General features: G+C 30.6%; 1 protein-coding gene across 4 annotated transcripts in view; it reads right to left on the bottom strand.

Annotated features, from left to right (window-relative positions):
- Positions 1-22,175, bottom strand: part of LOC145265458 (acetylcholine receptor subunit alpha-like) — a 1,250,815-nt gene that overhangs the window by 172,588 nt on the left and 1,056,052 nt on the right. For all 4 annotated transcript variants that reach the window (XM_080121317.1, XM_080121320.1, XM_080121318.1 and 1 more), the window contains 3 exons: positions 21,099-21,143; positions 15,262-15,371; positions 5,921-6,135 (listed from right to left, as the gene is read on the bottom strand). In XM_080121317.1, the coding sequence (XP_079977443.1) occupies positions 5,921-6,135; positions 15,262-15,371; positions 21,099-21,143 (370 nt within the window). The remainder of the gene's footprint in view (positions 1-5,920; positions 6,136-15,261; positions 15,372-21,098; positions 21,144-22,175) is intronic.

Raw genomic sequence — 22,175 nt, 5'->3', positions numbered from 1 at the left:
CATCGATCATGGTTGTTCAGCTTCAGGCTTAAGTGTTATAGGTGGTGCCTTTGCACGTATTCACCATATTGATAATGTCTTGGTCCATAGTTGGCCAGTAAATAAAACTCATCAGGCTTTTCATCCGGTTTATTCCTGGATGCTCCATGTGAAAGTCCCTGAGAATTCTTCTTTGAAGGATTTTGGGGATGACAACGCTTTCGCCGTATAGCAGCGTTTCGTCGCAAACCGAAAAAAATATCTGAATCGGTATCACCCAGTGTTAACTTCTGCTTAATGGTTTTGATGAACTCGTCATTCACGGATTCTATCTTAATTTCCTGAAGTCTGACCGGCAGTTCGCGGATGATATTATTAACCACTGTTTTCAATTCACTATTAATACGTAGTGTCGCGATTACTGAGTCTTCAAGAGGTTCCATTTTGTCAGGAATTAGTCTCGCTAGTTGTTTTGAGGAGAGAAATTCTATTGTAAAATTATACTTTAGGAGAATAGTTTACCATCTTAACAGTCAATTCGCCGTGAATGTGGGAAGTCCCTTTTTTGATCCAAGAATGGATATCAAAGGCTTATGGTCAGTGTGTAGATTAAAATGTCTTCCATTCGATGGAATTTTGAAACTGCAAAAATAATTCTTAGTCCTTCTTTCTCAATCTAAGAATAATTGAAAAAAAAAAAGATGAAGTAACGATTTACTTTTAGTAGAGAAAAACAGCGACGGACTTTTTTTTTGCCTTTTTACATTTTTAGTAGCGACGAACTTTTTTCTTTTTTTCTTACAGTAAAGATTTACCTTTTTTCTCAACTCCTTTTTGTTCAGTAATTGTTTGTTTTTTAAGGTCAATTAACAGTTGTTAATCGTATTTTTTCCGCGAGTCCTTCAGTCGCAAGTGTTATGCTACACTTTCTTAAGCGCGATAAACATTTTAGTTCAACGTCGTTAATGTTTTCAGAACATTATTTTAGACGTGACTATGTTTCTTGAATCCAATGTCGTCAATTTTATGGGAACACTGTGAATTCGTTTCGCAACTACGGCAGTTGATTAACACACACGTCGAACTTCTAAAGCTTGAACTCGTTTCACAACTACGGCAGTTGATTAACACACACGTCGAACTTCTAAAGCTTGAATTCGTTTCACAACTACGGCAGTTGATTAACACACACGCCGAACTTCTAATCACACTGATCCAGTTGATAAACACTGTCCTCGATCTTCTGAACATACTCCTTTTATTGTCCAAGCGTCCGTCATCAGCCAATCGGCGGCCAGAAAAACAGTCACGTGAGGGGTGACGTCATCGCTCAATAATCTTACAAAAACCACAGCCGCCATTTTTAATTTCTGCCCTCCCTGTGATCCTCCCAGCAGGTAAGACAACACGCGCAGACACGTGGTCGCTTTTTCCCTTCATTCTGTTCGACTTTACACACTGTTTTAGACATGAGTATGTATCTCGAATCCCATGTCGTCAGTGTTATGGCTGGCAAGTAGCCATAAAGAAGAACAAAACAACGGAGAACAGTTTAAACATGTATTTCATGAAAACGGAAATGTTACAAAGGAAAGGTTACAAATGAACAGTGTAGACACTTCACTGAGCATGCGAGAGTCGATCTAGAATTAGATCCCCGCCTGGGAACGTCATGCGTAAAGTTTATATGGATGATGGATTAGTCCATTTGGAGGGTGGTTCCCCACAGATACATAAAGTCAAATCTGAAGCACACTTTCCTTTTTTTCCTTTTTCTCTTATTTATGTTTTTTTGAATTTTTTTTACAAAGAGTCACCACTTATCAAGGCCTGGAGGCTACTCGCAGATAAGGTTTAATGAGTGTCGGTAGTCATCAAGACAATAGTGTAGTAATCCTTAGTAGTAGAAATTTAGCATAATTTGATAATTTAATAGGACAGTTCAACAAGAACTTGTTTACTTTCGACTTGAACACGATCATATTGTAATCAGCTGTAAAGCAGGCCAGCGGAACAGAGTTCCATAGGCGGCTGTTCTAAGGAAGAAGCTTTGTTCATGGAATCCACGTTTAGGTTAAGGCACAGATAGAGAGTGAGGGAAGTTATTGGCAGTGGTTTTAGCTATGTTAGTATTTTTCGTGAAAGTTTTTGCAAGGGAGACCACATATTAGAGCTTAGACGAGTACATGCCATGAAAATAACGACTTTTATTCTTTGGCCAAAAGTATAAATGCAATCCTGTTATAAATAAGCATTTTTATTCCAATTTTGTTAAATGTCTGTAACTATAAGTAAATGATATGACGTTACATAAAAACTACACTTATTTTTTTAAAGTAATGGTTTAAGCTCTATTTATAAGGAAGTCCAAATAAGTCAGTATGTAGAAACTTATATTGACGATCACAAAGTTTCGATTTCCGATCATGACGTCCGCTTTATTTGTTGGGAATTTATTTTTTACTATTAATCAAACATTCTCCATTTCTAAAAGTAGTTAAGATTTCTGATATTTTAAAATATGACAAATTTTGCAATATATTTTTTTACGTTTAAAAATTGTGACTGATGGACAGATAGACAGATAAAATCTCTATTTATATAAGATTTCAACATGTTATTTTCAACTAAGAATTAATATTACAATTATATTACTAGTAAAAGTTGATTCAAGAAAAATTATTTTATTTTAGTATTACAATATTTATGATAAATATTTTTATTCATTCTTTTATATACACTTTTATTTCTGGAAAAAATCTGTGTCGAAGATAATCGTTCTGACGCTCACACAATTCCAACTGTAGATTCAAATCGATAGAGCATTTGCAGTACTAGTTAAAATTAATATTTTATTTTGGTATATAGTCTTTTTAATTGCTTCCCCTACAGACAGACACGTGAAATCTATATAATAAAAGTGGTTAAACTTACTGTAGTAGAAATTTTGTTTGCTTGCATGCACATTGTATGTTTTAGATGAGATGAGTAAAGGCGAGTGCGTTTAAAAGTGAATAAATGTGACGTAAATAATAGACCAGTCCCTCAACGATCATCTGTTTGTTTAATAACTATGACAACAAGGGGTTTGATTGAATCACATGAATATGTTATTCAGCAGTAACATCGCAGTGCTCCTCAAACATTTCTAAACATGGATGGCAACATTTTAGTGTCATGAAAACCCAGTTAATTGGACAATGGTGAAAATCTAGGAAGAATCAACACCAGGATCCATCGTTCTCTAGCAGTCGCTGCCTCCTGTGTGTGACAAGCAGAACCGCTGATCATTAAAACGAGGATAAAAGTGTTGCTTTTTAGCACGTGTAATCACCATTCCTTTGTATGTTTTATGCAAAACCTTTTCTGACTTCGTACGCAATCGCTAGTCCTTGCTACTGTTGGTGTCAGGGGTAAATTTTAAATTCAGATACGACCAACTAATAGAACTTGATGCCAATGAGACAATTCTCAAACATAATCATTCATGATCTCTATGCAGAAGTTCGAATCGTTAAAGAAAAGCAGCGGCGAGATTTGAGACGATAAAACAGTGTTCATTGTTTTTTATCGTAACTTATATCTCTAACGCGTATCGGTGAAAAAATTTCTTAAATTAAAAACAGACGGTAACTTTCATCTACTTCTCTCGATGTACGCTTAAAATATGTAGCGTAATCGTTTAAAGGAAAAATCACTACATCAATATATAAGCTACTAACAGGTCACTGGTAATAATGTATTAAGATTGCATTTTATGTGATATCTCTCTTCAATTTTTACAATCGATTATATTTTGCTTCCATTTATTTTTTGATAAACAATCGGGGATGCATAGATTGTGTGTAGTGATAAGTGGGCTGTCAAAATAAAGGAAAATCCCATTATTTAATCGATTAACTAAATATGAATTTTCCATAAGATATTAAGATTAGAATTAAGGCTGATATGATCGGGAAATGACGTACTGAGAGGAAGTCGACGTTGTAAACAAAGTTAGCAAGATATTTCCCTTGACTATTAAACGACGAATCGAACAAACATTCTAAAGGGATGACCAGGGATTAACAATACGCAATCTAGTTCTATGAACTTGTATTTGAAAAAAAAAAGATGATAAAAGAATAAGAGCTTGTTCGGAATAATAACGAAATAATTGAATTTCAATTAAAAGCAATGCCATCTACTTTATCATCTCGAAATGAGTAATATATTAAAAAATTACGGAAAATGATTAAGTAGAAAACTAATTATTAATTAAAATAGTTATCGAAGAAAATTTCCAGTTATACTTAAATAGTAAACAGATTCCAAACTATTAGTTATTTCTTTTGTTTAAGTTTTATATAAAAAATAATAATGACGAATCAATAGACTGTGAAATCGTCAAAGTATATGTTTTATGTAATAATGTAGTAATTGCGACATGACAATCATTCAGGTAATATTGCCTTTAATGGAAATTGACATGAAAACAAGATAACATTGGTTTTTAGTTGGCATTCAATGGCGCAAACAAAAAGAAAATTGCACAGAAAGAATTGGAACTTACAGAAATTCCATTATCTGATATCTTACTCCTTAAAACAAAACATGCAGTTGAATCAGTCTCAGTTGGGACCACACAAAATGTGATCATGATGGGTCAAAGAGAATAGAAAGACCAAGGACGAACGGCATCACTATTATATTTTGAATAAAAAAGAAAATCAATCTATGGATCGTTTCTTCAACGTTCATGTCTTCATTTCAATACAAGACAAATATTTAATACGATTTCGATATAAACATATATAAGCATATAAGTATGTTTTTAAATAGTTCAATATAACTACATACTTTTTAAAAAAGTTTATGTTTGCAATAAAATAAAAACAAACAAAACGAGTTTTACAAAGGAATCACCATTTATTAAGGCCTAGAGGCCACTGAAGGATAGGAGCTAATAAGTGAACACCGCAATACAGTCTTAATGTAAATTGCGTAGATAGTTATCATTTACGTAAACAGGGTTAACAGGAACAGTTTGCTATGTTATAGCAAGCTGACAAGCAGTCATAGGTTATTGTGTTCCACAGACGAACAACCCTAGGAACGAAGCTTTGTTAACAGAATTTTCGTTAAGTTTTAGGTATATACATATATATATATAGAGAGAGGGTATAGGAAACTGTTAGCAGTGGTTGTAGATAGGTGAGTATTTGCGGTGAATGTTTTACAATCGAGCACCTGCCATAAAAATAACAATAGAGCAGAGATAGACTTGCTACATCTCTTTCTGAGAATAAAATAAAGAAAAATTATCGCAACCTCCTTGTCCTTTATTAATGAGACCCTTAACAAAATCTCCGGAAAAATCCAGATTACAGTTGTTGACCAGACAACTAGAGAATTACCCCACTCCTACTAACATGGGAATCATCCCTTTTGATGCTCTCTTTCTTGGCTCAAAAGCATTTCTAGTCTAGTGGGAAACATTGAACTGCCTGAAAACGGGAATGGAGCTACATGAAGTTAGTATGTCTACATAGAAACTAGAAAAACGAATCGAACCATCTGCGAATGTGGAAAAGAAGACCATATGATTCGACACTGCTTTCTCTTACTATTAAAACAATACAGCTTGAAATATCTCACAGAGTTGAACAATACTGCAAAGTATTGCTTAAAAAAGTACGAAACTATTGTATGACTACATTGCTTCATAGATACACAAAGGAAAAGACTAATACGAGTTATTATTGTTAATATGACTTACCACCTTAATTTTAAAAATAAGTACGGTTAAAGTTTGCAGCAAAAAGACAATCAAATAAAACAATAAAAAATAAGTAAATAAAATACAACGAATCAACGGAAAAAGCATAACAATCGATAAACAGATCGAATAATCAATCAGTCTTTCTAAAATCTATTCCAATAAATTTGTTTTTATTCTTACCGATCTTTTTGCTGCGGGGCTTAAACAAAATGGCTGACGCGTCTTCTGTCCACGAGCCAAACACAATGCTGCAAGTTTGTCGGTCGAACGGGAAACTGGTGATGTTCAACTGGCACGATACAGTCATCTGGCCGCCCGGGGACCATTCCACTTCTCCATTCCAATAGACTTTCAGCTGAAGTTTCTCTTTAGTTAATTCTTTAAAACTGCTCGCCCTGAAGGCAAGAGAAAAAACAAAGAGGAGAGAAAAATAAAATAGAACAAAAGAAACTTGCACAATCCTGGGAGAAAATTCGGGTCGTTTTATTTGTTGTTTAAGAGAAACGAGTTTCGTGCATTAAAAAAAACTCAAAAAAATGTCAGATTCGAATCAAGGATTTAAATTCTTTTCGCAATTGGCAGCTTCAGGTTAAGATGTTTTTATTGATTTGCACGTTTCAAATGAAAAAGAAACTTTCTTAAAATTTTTTATGACAAAATAATTTGATACTATTAAGATTATTTTTGCTTTGTGGATTATTCCAGCGAAAAAGCAGTTAATTTAACGGAGTTAACATAACAGAAATAAATAGAAACCTCACAAAATGTAATTAATGGTTTTCAAATATGTGACCTAACAAATATATGATCTATTTATTAACTATATCCGTAAAACGCCAAAAAGTGTCCAAACGCCGAGTTCATGAAATCACGGCAGACAACATTTAAAAACCATTTATTTGTTATCATTTAATTATTATAAAATTAAATATTTTATTTCATTTGTATCAACAAAAATCATAAAAAACGAAGAACTTGTTTTCTATCAATTGTTTGTTATTCAAAAAATAAATATTTATTCATGAAACTCACCTGACAATGAATGTTTTTTTCTTTTAATTTTAATTTTCTTAAAGTTTCATAAAAATGTTCAATAATAAGTCATTGTATTTTCTTTGTAACTACAAAAATATATTTGTTTTTCAGTAAATTTTCATTGAATTATCCTCATAATAGCAGAAATGATATATTTTTAATTTAAAAAATTGGTCAGCGTTTGCGCAAAAAACTGAAACTTTCGTTCGGCACCTTCCAGCATTTGGATAGACTGCTTGGGAAATTACAACGGATAACATAATTATGTGCATTTATAGTCGCAATGCCCGTGATAAGAAAAATATCTGACTTAAGTTTTAACCACCAGAAGCATTACTTGTCATTTTCTTATGTGTTCATCTCATGAAGCAGAGTTGCACGATGTCTCTATTTACCTTGCACGGCCGGTACTCTTTAGATCTTATAAGAATCCTAACCACGCTTATCTTGTCCATCTTCTCGGTCTTTTTCCAGCTGATTCCCTTCTGAATCTAACTTTTTCGATAACGCTGTCGTTTCTACGAATTTCTTGGCTATGTTAGCGGAGATGATTTTCTTTCATTTTGTCTGAGATCGTTGTAACTTTGAATATGGTTGAGTCAGCGCGAAGCGAAGTTCTCCTCAACATTCTTGTCTCTATGATGATAACCTTTCTGTTTTCATTCCTCCGTGACCAATACCAAAAACCATTCTGAGCAGCTTTCAAGGTTTAGACATAATTCTTTAATACTAATTGATATTTGCTCTGTTTCAGGTATCAATATATCAATATCTATAGTTTGTAAATTAAAAGAAAGAAAATGTTGCTTACATCACGATGAGAGAAGAAAATAAATATTGCCAATAATTGATGTAATTAGAGTAAATAAGTTTAAGATTCTTGTCAACTTAAGTATCGTTTGGTATTTTTGACCACTCCTAACTATCCCGATGACGGGAAGTTTTGAAAATCACATTCTGAGGGTTTTAAATTATTAAAAACTAACAAGATACAGATGCAGTTATTGTCATCAAAATTATATTTGGAAGTTAGCACGAGTGAAAATCTTATAATGTTATAATATTATTAAAATCGCAAAATTTAAATTCTATCTTCTAAAAATAGGGAAGTGGTAGTAGAATAAAACTTGAAGAGAGGAGGAGAAATAAAAATAAAAATAAAATAAAATAAAGGAAGCGTCTAACTTATTAATCTTGAATATGAAATGTATAGACAGGATTTTATATTACATCCAATAATATTTTGTAATCACTGGATTTGTACACATGCAGATTTATTGTATTTCATTATTTTGAATTATACATATCTATATATATACACAGACATACATACCTATATATATACATATATACACATCTATATATACACATATACATATGTACATGCATCCCTATATATACATATATATATACATTTCTATATATACATATATACATTTCTATATATACACATATATAAACATTTCTATATATACATATACATTTCTATATATAAATATATATACATTTCTATATATACATATATATACATTTCTATATATATACATATGTATATAGGTTTCTCAATATACATATATATATATACATTTCTCTCTATATACATATATACATTACTCTATATAAACATTTCTCTATATATACGCATATATACATTTCTATATATACATATATACATTTCTCTATATATACATAATATACATTTCTATATATATAGTGTTATATATATACATATATATACATTTCTATATATATACATTTCTATATATATACATATATATAAATTTCTATATATATACATATATACATATATATAAATTTCTATATATATACATACATACATATATACATTTCTATACATATGCATATATATACATTTCTATATATATACATATATATTTTTATATATATACATACATATAGACATTTCTATATATACACACACACATATATACATTTCTCTATATATACACACATATATATATATACATATATATATGATGATTGCAACATCTTGTCAGACGAGTGGCACTCCCTCAAACACCTAAAATCCATGAGCCCAAAAATGACTTCCATCGCCACAGGACCATTTTAATAGACAAATGCCTGAGGGAGTATCTATACACAGATGATGTTACGGAGTTTTTGCTTTGTACGACAGCTAACACTCTCTCTCTCTCGGTTCAAAATATTGAGATCCAGCAACAAGCAAGAGCAAGATAGCCAGCAACAAGGTAAACTGAAGACCAGCTTAATGCGGGTACTGATCGCTTTATAGTTTTTTAAATCAGAGATTTCCTTCTCCTAGAAAAGTTGCCTTCACCACGGCTTACGGGAGCCCTCTCTACCCCAACACTCACGATGCTAGTTAGCCGTTGACCCCGAAAAAGGGTTCATTCGCCCTTTGGAAGGTCTTGTTGTTTGGAAGGTCTCACAAAACAAGTCTGGTGGGGGAGCCAGTTTAGTCGCCGGTGAACCGACCATGAGGCATACATATGACATATACATATACATATGACATATACATATATTTACATATATATGCATATGACATACACATATATTTACATATATACATATCTATATAGATACATACATATATATATATCTACATAGATACATATATATATACATATATATACATATATACACATATATATGCATATATACACATATATATGCATATATACACATATATATGCATATATACATATATACATATAGAAACATATATACATATATAAACATATATACAGTCCTGGTCCAAATCATAAGTCCACTTAAGAAAGTAAGCGTTTACGCATATTATCGAATTGTTAATCAAACAAATGGTTGAAACCATTGCCAAAAGGGAAAATGCGATGAAAAAAAAAAAAATGAAATCTACTTCATTCGAAATCTTAAACCTGATCTAATTATTATTTTTAAAAAAACAAACATTTTCACCTGGTCAAAATGATAAGACCACTGATAATTTATCTAACAAAAAGCAATTATAAATTACTAAAAAGGGTCTCAGTATTTAGTATAGCCTCCAGTATTATGAATTGCTTCAAAAATTCTCTTCGGCATGCTTGCGACTAAGTTTTTTATCAGTTGCGAAGGAATTTTATCCCATGTACTGAAAACTGAATCAGAAAGTTCCTTTATCGAATCATACTGGGTTCCATCCTTGAACACTTCTTTTGCCATCCATCCCCAAAGATTTTCAATGGGATTGAGGTCCGGAGAACATGCTGGATGATCTAACAATTCTATATTATTTGGAGAAAAGTATTCTCGTGCTTGTCGAGAAGTGTGTATCGCAGCGTTGTCTTGCTGGAAAATCCAATTTCTTCCACACAGACGTGGATCTTCAGTCCTGATAGAAGCATTTTCAAGCATTGAAATGCACTTCAATGATGTTTGCCGGCCTTTCACTACTTGCAACTTTAGGGTCCCAACTGACGAGAAAGCACCCCAGATCATTAACGACCCTCCTCCACTATGCCGAGTTGAAAAAGTCTCTTTGTGTGTGTGTGTGTCTGAGATAGGTACATGTATCTTATATTATAGTTCTTATGAGTTTGAATGTTTGTATGTGAGTATGTATGTTCCAAAGTAAAAAAATTATTTGAGGACATTAAATCTGTCATGGTGGGAAGAACATAAGTCTCGTAAAAGTTATATTATACATGTAATATATACATATATAATATATATATATAATGTATACATATAATATATATATATACATATAATATATAATATATATATAATATATACATATAATATATATACATATAATATATATATAATGTATACATATAATATATACATATAATATATATAATGTACACATATAATATATATACATATAATATATAATGTACGTATAATATATAATGTATATATATAATATATACATATAATATATGATATATATAATATATATACGTATAATATATGATATATATACATATATATAATATATATATAATATATATAATATATATATATACATATAATTTATATACATGTAATATATATAATATATATGCATATTATATATTTAATATATATATACATAAATAATATACATATAATGTATATAATATATACATATAATATATATAATACATATATATTATATATATACATATAATATATATACATATAATATAAATACATATAATATATATATATAATATATATGTACATATGATATATATATATAATATATATGTACATATAATATATATATAATATATATGTACATATAATATATATATAATATATATGTACATATAATATATATATAATATATATGTACATATAATATATATATAATATATATGTACATATAATATATAAAATATATATGTACATATAATATATAAAATATATATACATATAATATATATATGCATTATATATATAATATATATACATTATCTATACATATAATACATATACATATATACATTATATATGCATATAATATATATACATTATATATACATATATATTATATACATATATATAATATATATACATTATATATAGATATATATATATGCATTATATATACATATATATATTATATATATACATATTTATACATTATATATGCATATAATACACATTATATATATACATTATATATACATATATATGCATTATATATACATATATATATATTTACATTATATATACATATATATACATTATATATACATATATACATTATATATACATATATACATTATATATATGTATATAATATATATACATTATATATATAATATAGATACATTATATATAATATAGATACATTATATATATATAATATAGATACATTATATATAATATAGATACATTATATATATAACATAGATGCATTATATATATATAATATAGATACATTATATATATATACATTACACACACACACACACACACACACACACACACACACACACACATATATATATATTCTTTTATATACGAAGATGTAATGTAATCAGCACGAAGATGTTCCCGACGACGTTGTTATAACAGTTGGAAAATATCTGTGTGTATGTTTCCGAAGCAATTCTATAAACCTTATGTCTAGAAAACTTATTGAAATGTTGATAAAAATCCATCGAAATACCAGGAAGACAGTGAAGGATAAGCAAATCATTCGACTTAATATTTGAAGTTTGTTTATGCTAAGGAATTTGGTGTAAACTCGTTCTCTTCCGCTCCAAGCATAAACATTGCGTTCGAATAAGGACGGATGAGACCATATCATCCGCCTATGCTAGTAGCTTGTATACAAACACATTTATTGACTCTTATGTTTTTGGACTATAATCTATACAAACCTTCCACACGCACATTTTTATGCTATACGCACGCACAGACGCTAACATCTACATAATATATATATATATATATATATATATATATATATATATATGTGTGTGTGTGTGTGTGTGTGTGTGTGTGTTTGTGTATGTGTGTGTTGATAAAATACACGCCATATCATGAAATGAAATGCTGTGAAGGCACATAAAAGACAGAAACTCCCCCTCAAAATTCAATATATAAACACAAGAATTAAGCAACGAATTCAATCTCTTTGGTTATTTTTTTCTTCTTGTGTTTGTTTTTTTTTTTTGTAATTTTTTCTGCATTTAATTTGACCTATTTTAATGTAAGGGATGTATAGAGAGGTCGAATAACTTAAGAAACGCACAGATATCTTGTATCCAAATTTCCAAAAGTACAGATTCCTTGTATACAAATTTCAAGTTAAAAAAATATATGAGTTTTTTTAAAGGGGTGGGGGAAGGTAGCATACTATAAAGACAGTGTCATATTTGAAAATTTAATTTTTTCATTAGACACCAATGTCAATTTCTTCTTAAAATCAATGATATATATTCTAGAATCAAAATCTCATAAAAGATTTTGATAAAAATTTAAATATGTAACATAGACACGAGATACAAGTTTCTATTTCAATCTATGGAAACGAGTCATAAATTTGATGCAATACTGTTTTGTTCGAGGAAATTATTTTATCCCCTCTGGACATGTATCTGGACATGTATCTGGACATGTATCTGGACATGTATCTGGACATGTATCTGGACATGTATCTGGACATGTTTCTGGACATGTATCATTCAAATATATTTAAAACATCTAAAAAATGTATGAAAGCTAAAATGAAAAAAGAAATGTATAAAAACTATAAATAAATACAGAATTAATACTGAATGCCTTCCGCTTTTTCCAAACTGATGGGTGATTTTTTATAAGCATTGGTAAAGCCCCCTGGAGACATTTGTATTTTGAATGCTCTGTGTATCACGAAAATGTATGTGGTTGGAAAAGGCCGAAACAATTGTATTGCAGTTTTTAACTTAAATTTAGATGAACATATATCGGCCCAAACAAAAATTTATCAATCGAGCTGAACACCATCAAAATTAATACACCATTGCCAACGAAAAACATGTGTATTTATGCTAGTGACGTCAAAATCTTGCGTTCTGGTGGCATTGAAAGTGTTGAAGGTTTTTTGAGATTTTTGAAACATTTCTCACGCAGAAAGTTGTTGAGATGCTTGAAAAAGTGGTAGTCAGTAGGTGAGGTCTGAGGAATAGCGGATGAATCAGAGTTTCGTAGTCCAGTTCGTTCAACTTCTGCAGGATCGGTTTAGCAATTTGCGGTCAAGTATTGTCGTGGAGCAGAATTGGCCATTTTCTGTTAACTAATGCTGGGTATTGTTGTCGAAGTTTCTTACGCATTTCATCCATTTATTAACAGTACTTCTCCGCCGTAATGGTTTCGCCTGCATTCAAAAAATGAGACTGATCGCAGACCACCAAACAGTCAGCATGATCTTTTTTGGTGCAACTCGGGAATTTAGAAGTGTTGTGGAGCTTTGTCGGTGTCTAAGCACTGCGCTGAGTGTCGCCGGTTGTTGTAAAGAACCCACTTTTCATCGAAAATCGGTCGTTCTTGTTGCGTAAAAGAAGGAAAGATGACACTTCATAATAGCGTTTCTTTTGGTTGTCATTCAATTCGTGAGGTACCGATTTATCTCATTATTTTGTCTCTTCAATCTCAAGTGGTTGGAAATCGTCGTGTACATTATGTCTAATTCAGAAGTTCTCGAACAGTTGTGCATTGGTTTCGATTAAGGCTCTTAATTGATCGTTGTAAATATCCAATGGCCGACCATTACGCTAATTATCTTTAAGACTCTCGCTGCAACCACGAAATTTCTTAAACCACCATTGTACTGTTTTTAGTCGTAGTTCCTGGGTAAAACGGTTGATTGATATCGCAAGCCGTTTCAGCAGCTTTCGGCCTAGCTTGCATTGAAATAAGAAAATTTTGCGAATTTGCTTTTTTCCATCTTGTATTCAGCGTTCTGAAAAAAAGATATAATTGTTTTAAACCGATTGTAATTTAAATGATTAGAAAGACCGAAAAGCGCCCTTTAAAATAGTATATAAAGTAAAGGTAGCACAAAAAAAAATTATTTGAAATCAAAATGAAAAATTCTGCAAAAACTTTCTTCTCAATCTAATAAAACTTCAAGTGAATTTATTGCCAAATTTCCCAGCATTCACTGATGTTTATGAAGAAAAGTAGAACCATAGTTATACGTATTAAGCTATAATACAAATCTTATGCTAATAAAACTAGAAGGGAGATCCGACGTTGCCCGGGATTGAATGATGATTAACCAATGTGTCACACTCCCATATTTTTATTGGCATCAAAATCGATGAAATCACCTTTCAATCAAATAGATTGATTACCTGCTCTAATTGGGACCCATCGTAGTTCACTGAGGGGAAGCTTCACATGCGTCTCACAGTGACTTAGTTCACAATATATTGATATAAAATCGAAAATAAAATGTCTTACCGAAGACATACATTGCACGGTAGAGAAGTTACTTTTGATTCTATAAAATTATTCATATATATATATATATATATATATATATATATATATATATATATATATATATATATATATAGATAGATAGATAGATAGATATATATAATGGCCTGGATTAAAATTAAAAATGTAATAGTCAAATATCATGCTTCAGTTGTGCTCTAAACAGAAACATTCATTTTGGACGCGCCTCAGTCATATCACAGAACCTACTGTTAATTTTATACATCTGTCGTTGCTGGTTGTGTAGTGATAATGGTTTGGATTAAAGTTTAAAATGTAAAAGTCAAGCATAATGTCTCAATTGTGCTTTAAACAAAAACATTCATTTCGAACGCGCTTCTGTCATATCGAAAACCTACTGTCATATCGAAAAACTTACTGTTATTTTATTTGTCTCAGATGTGCTTGTGATGTTACGCTGTATAAGGTGTGAACGTTTGGTCAAAATCTTCTTTTTTTATCAGATTATTTTGATTATCGATACTTATCGAAGACATTCCGATACAAAACTTATCGAATACAACATATATACTTACGAGTTATCAAGAAGAAGTTGCGGCGTCCACACTTTCTCAATGGGTAAAACGAGATGTTTTAAGCCACCATATCGTTCTGGGTCCCATTTCAGCTGGTGATCCGTCCAATCCTGTATAGGGTAAAAAAGTTAAGTTTTACATAATAAATCGCCAAGGAAAATGAATATATATATATATATATATATATATATATATATATATATATATATATATATATATATATATATATATATATATATATATATGATTAGTTTTTTTTTGGAAAAAGAATTCCAGCAGAGTGCTCAATTAAAAGGAAAATCCAAAATGTAAGAGCGTATTTATATTTTGTGTACAGAAAGTTGTTAGATGAGACAGATCATTGGTACCGTCGGTTTCAAGCCCGATAATAAGGCCCGTTTAAGGTATCCTTATCAAGCTCTCTTCACGAATATTGGCTAAAGAGAGCTTGATAAGGATACCTTAAACGGGCCTTATCGGGCTTGAAACCGACGGTACCAATGATCTGTCTCATCTAACAACTTTCTGTACACAATATATATATATATATATATATATATATATATATATATATATATATATATATATATATATATGCGCAAGTGAACTAATCTGTCTATGTATTGAGCAATTTTTGGTCTACAAACTTGAAACTCGATATATAGGGGATTCGAATCTGTGGAGCAAATTCAATTTAGTTATTAATTGGTAAAAATAGTTTCCAAGGTGTTAAAATTCATAAAATTTGGAACTTGGCTTGTGTAAGTCGTCTAAAGTTCTTATTTCCACGCATTTGCAAATATACATTTATATTTTTAACAACGTTATTTTTTTTTTTACATATTTGTATGCATATATCAGACGGTAATAAATAAGCTGAGAGAGGTATATGCTTTGGTTTCGAATCTAGCTGATTCTACACAAGTTATATATCTTTTAACTTTTTATATCACTACTATATATTGGCACAATTTAACAATCAACAGAGTATATGGTTCTATCGTCATAAATACGAAAATTACATAAATTAAAATATCGTATTTTACGAACGAGCAACGCCGGGCGGCCTGGTAGTAGTTTTCAATATTCACACACACACACACACACACACACACACACACACACACACACACACATATAAATAAAGTTATTTATATTTATGTTTGTATGGACAGGATTAGCTTCTAAGCTCATAAACGACCATATGAATTTAGGAACAAAGCTGTTGTCGTAATGTTGGTTATACTTAGTTTAGACCTTATGTTTTAGATATTAAATCTGTGTGTAACTTTAAATAGCCTGTAGACAGAGGATGATACACACACACACACACACACACACACACACACACACACACACACACATATATATATATATATATAACAGATTAAAGGTATTCAAGAGTGATAACTAATTAATTTAACGAGGTTATTAAGAGTGCTCAATAAAATAAGAGCAAGGCATATTTTTATTAATATAAACAAATTTACATAGTCGCGACTGGACATGCTCATAATTCGGACAAACGGTCGGTTAAAACAAGAAGTCCTCATCAGGCTACTGAATAAATGGTTGCTTTCCACATGAGAAACCAGTCCTCAAGCCTGTTTATCTCTGTCCAGTCTCGATCGCTAACTCAGTCTCTGCTCTGACTATGTATGTGTATATATAAAACCATATTCGTTTCTAACTGCATCATAACTGCAACGTAGCACTAAGGAATCAGTCACTTTATTTTGTGATGTATTTCATTCCTTTTTATTATTGTTATTCTTAAGTGTTTGTTTTATGTTTAAATTCCAAAACTTCTATAAATATTTTATAATTCATTTCCATAACATTATTTTTGCCATCCAAACATTTTTCTATTCACAGTCACCTATGATTAGGTCCCCGGTGTTATTCGGGGGAGTAAAAATATAACATATACATACTACAAGTATAGTTGTTCCACGAGAGTTTAAGCACTATGCGTTTTGAACCCCACATTTGCGACAACACACACGTACGAATGACAACCTCGCCCAGAAGGCAAGGTATGATGTTAATATGATTAAAAATACAAACTATTAAAAGAAGAAATAATTGCGGACGTATAATATGTTATATTAGTGCATAATTTTAAAATATTATTAAAGTCGTTTATAAAAATATATAGAAGACACACTCACATATAATAGAGAGTTATATTTCAGTAACCGTGTTTTTATTCATTTTTGAAAATTTATTCTTTTGACGGACTGCTTTGTTAACACTTAAACAGCCAACATCTATCTGGTTTTTGTATGCGTGTAATGTGTAAGAAAGATTAAAACAATATTGTGTACAAAATGCCAGGAAATAGAAAACAAAAATAAAACTTACATCACCAAAACTTATCTTAAAATCTTGAATGTTGCTTCCGTTGTTTTTTTTTTAACTATTTTAAATTAAATTCCGTTTTATTTTAAACCTCATTATAATCTATTATGTATAGAAAAGTGAAAGTCTGTGTGTGTGTCTATTTGTGCACATTTCCCTACGCAATTACGCTGTCAATTTTCAGTCTACAGACTCGAAATTTGATATATAGGGTACTGAAATTTGGTAACATCTTTGTGATCGGTTTTCGGCCAGAAAGTTAGATGTTTAAAACTCTACCAAACTCATCCGCCAATTTTGTGTTTAAACATTTGAAATTTTAGATATAGGTTCCTTGGACATAGATCTAACTTAATAACTAGATTTGAGCCCCAAACAATAAATGTTAAGGGGTCATAATAGTGGTCAAATTTAAAAAAAATGACCGTTTTTTTGCTTAACATACACCTCCAAACACCCGGGCAACACCGGGCTGAAATGCTAGTAGAAGGTAAAGGGAAATCACTCTCATCTTAAAATAAAGAAAAGTTAATTCATTCGGATTTTAAATTTTGAATTCAATTTCGTTTTATTTTGGAGGAATATATTTTCAGATTAAAATTTATTTTAATTTTGTTTTCTATTTTATTTATTTTATTTATTCCTTGACTTTTACTCATAATAATTAGATTGTTATACGTATTATTGGGTTTGAAGATTTTTAGTTATAAGCTTCATCAAAATATATTTTTAATTGCATCTATTATACATACATATTTATTCATATATCACAGAGATAAATAATATCAATCAAGCTTTCATGAATGTTTCACTATATATATATATATATATATATATATATATATATATATATATATAATTTTATGTGTGTGTGTGTGTGTGTGACGTGTCCGTCTAGAGGAGCGATATTCATCCCTATTCGGAAGATTAAAATAACCTAAAACCCTGAGTAAGGCCAGGTAAATATGCTGAGATTGTCTGTAAAACATTGATTGAATCCCGGACAGCGGCGGGTGACCAATCAAAAGGGATGAATTTATTGTGCTTTGGAAAAACAGACATATATTTTATTGTTTAAAAACAATGACAGGAAATGCCATTATAAGGTTGAATGAAAGCATACATTCGTTTGGACTGAGGAATACCTGCTCAGACGTTCTACCTTTTTAAGTGACAGGGTTGACCTTTTGGAGCGTGTGAGTGGAAATTAGGTTTTGGTCCCAGATTCTCAGGCTATAGACGACCTGTTGGGTTGCACACACGCAAAAGAGTTGGAATTCCCCGTTTGACGTGTTGGATTCTCGTTGGTCTGGCGGATTGCCCCGACCAATCCTGTTACCTTAGTATTTTAGCAAATGCCCAGGCCGATTTTAGCAGATTGAAGTCAACTCTCGAGAAAAACACATCTATCCATCCATCCATTCTGAACGCTATCGTGAAGAACGAAGAATAAGATTTTGGAGAATCTTGATGTTTCTGGTGTAATCGAACTGAACGATGTACATATGTAAAAACTTATTTCGTGAAGTTAACTTTTTCCTAGTTTGAACTCCCGAGTCTGTTACTTTTTCTGGCGTGCATGCGAAGCTAATTGATCGACACGAAGCTTGAGACGCTGAGAATTTATGTGCAGTCCTCTCGGAGAAAGATAGACGATCAACGGCCAGACTAGTTCAGCAAAGTCAAAAGTCATCTGCTGATCTGGTCGGGAGGGCCACACACACACACACACACACACACACACACACACACACACACACACACACACATACACACACACATGTGTGTGTATTATATTATGTGTATATATATATATATATATATATATATATATATATATTATGTATGTATGTGTGTGTGTGTGGTCGCTCATTATAGAAACGGATCAACATATTATTCTCAAGCTAGGCAAACGCCAGGGTTAGAATATTTTGAAAATTCGGACTATCATGATAAAAATAATGAACTACCGACTATATGCACACTGCGTATAATACTTGTTATAATACATTATGCATAGATTATCATATAAACATAGTTAATTAATAAAATTATTACTGGACGGTGTTTACATGGTGTTATCGATACAACGAATTTGTCACGAAAAATGAATGATCACGAAAATAAATCTAATTTGGGAAGCGAATTATGATAAGTGAATAAAAATTATATAGCCAAATTAATTAATCAAATTAAAAATATAAATTAATATGTATAATATATATTAATATATACATGAATTAAATTATGTCATGTAATAATAACTTATAATTTATTTATGTTTCTAGCAATAACGACAACAATAATAAAATAAGCAACAACAATCCTACTAATTATGATAACCTTTAAATTATATTCAAATAAATAATAAATATAGGATAAATAATTATTACAGTAAGTTGGATAATTAATATAATATAAAATAGATAAAAATTAGTAAATTCAAATAAAATGAATAAAAAAAATACGAATATAGATAAAACAGTATAAAGGAAAATATAAAAATGACACAGATAAGAATATAAATATTTATATTTTTAATTTTTCAGTAAATTTCATTAATTTGAAAATGAAGAATAAATATTCGACTTTTTATGTTAATGCGTTACTGTGGACTTTTTAAAACGATTTGTATGTTTTAATGTTTTAATGTCTTACTGTTTTAATGTTTGATTGTTTTAATGTTTTAATGTTTTAATGTTTGATTGTTTTAATGTTTTAATGTTTGAATATTTTAATGTTTTAATGTTTTAATGTTGGAATATTTTAATGTTTTAATGTTTTAATGTTTGAATATTTTAATGTTTTAATGTTTTAATGTTTGATTGTTTTAATGTTTTAATGTTTGTATGTTTTAATGTTTGAATATTTTAATGTTTGAATGTTTGAATGTTTTAATGTTTCAATGTCTGAATGTTTTAATGTTTGAATGTTTGAAAATGTGAACGATTTATACTATAATGCACATTCGTAGCGTTTGCAACAGATGAATCTGACTCGTGTTCCTATGTACAATGCCTCCCCACAGGACAGAGTTAGACACCAGGGTCGTTTTTTAACGTAGAGAAAAGGAACAAAAATTAAAAATTGTCTCAATCGTGAAGGACTTCTCGTCCACTGACAGAGAACTAGAAATTGAAGTGCAGCATCTGAAGAACAGATGCTACACTTTGATCTCGGCCCAAAGGCCAGACTGATTTGTGTTACTAAATTAATTATCCCGGTGTAATAGGCATCATTGTAAGAACATAAGAGAGTAAGATCCGCCATCTTTCTCTTAAGATAATGATAAAACCTAAAATATTGAACGAGACTATGATTAAGCATATGAATATGATTAAAAAAAATCAGAGCATGAGAAAAATGAATGAGAAATCAGATTTTTATTTAACTTTTGGTTATGAAGTTATTCCGGTCAACGGTGAAAGTCACACCTTACAATGTTACAATATAGAAACAGATTGATTTTGACTTACCATGTCTAAATATCCCATCAGTTTGATTGTTTGCTCTTTCTCATCCTGTAAGACAAAAGAAATAGTTTATCAAAAGCATGAAACGTAAATAAGAATAATAAGTAAGGCATAAAAAGAAATATTCACATTTAAGAATTTTATTCTCTCGAATTTTTTTTGTGTGTGAAAATTTGGCTATCAACAACAAATGAACAAAAATGATTAAAGACTCAACACACGATTTTTCGATTATTTTCCTAAAAGCCAAGACTATTGCACGAGGTACGATTATAGGCTAGCAACTGTTCAGTACAGGATTACCAAGTGCTCTATGCGACATGGCTTCCTGCTTATCCCGGCATTGTTTCTAACTGTTTTGAACTCATACTTACCACTAGTCTCAAGAAATGATTGCTTAGCAGATATTTAAGGATTGCGCAACCCTTGTTTCACTCGCACCTCGGTACCCTTACAAGGAGTACTCATTTTCTCTCAAGATTGAGAGGAAACCTACTATAGAAATGGCATCGTCTGTTGATAGTTTTAATGCTTTTTGAAATCTCTCTTTCCCATTCTCTGTCTCTCTCTCTATCTGGTGTAGAACCAATGTAGAGTTGTTCTTCAATTTCAGTAGACTCATCAGACGAGAGCGTATCACAAATTGTTGGAGTATTGTTTAATTAACATGTAGTAGTAGGCATCGATCTCATTCATTTTGTTGAATACGTTTTCGTTTATAAAACTATCAATAAAAAGAGAATAGTTTTCTTTTTTGATTTGAACTATACGTATCTTATTTTTTAAACAATAAACTTTTCTGTAATATTACCGTAAACATAATAGTCTTAAAATCAATTAAAAAAATATGATTTTTTTTATTTATCTAAAATTGTACATTTTTTAGCCGTCGGCATTATTTGATTTTGGAACAATTCATTTTAAAATAGATAAAGTGAAATGTTTAACCTTAGCGATATCAGATCAATAACGAATCCCCATTTTTATCTCACTTAAGGAGCGAAAGTATGGCAACCCATAACTATCTTAGCCATTGTAGATTGTCATGCGTGGTCTGCGTTTATCCCGAATGTTGTGTGT

The sequence above is a fragment of the Euprymna scolopes genome, chromosome 40 (genome assembly GCF_053919585.1).
Source record: "Euprymna scolopes isolate OS-2025 chromosome 40, ASM5391958v1, whole genome shotgun sequence".
Lineage (NCBI taxonomy): Eukaryota > Metazoa > Mollusca > Cephalopoda > Sepiida > Sepiolidae > Euprymna > Euprymna scolopes.
The sequence above is the reverse complement of the archived record's forward strand: the minus strand, read 5'-3'. Positions and strand labels throughout refer to the sequence as shown.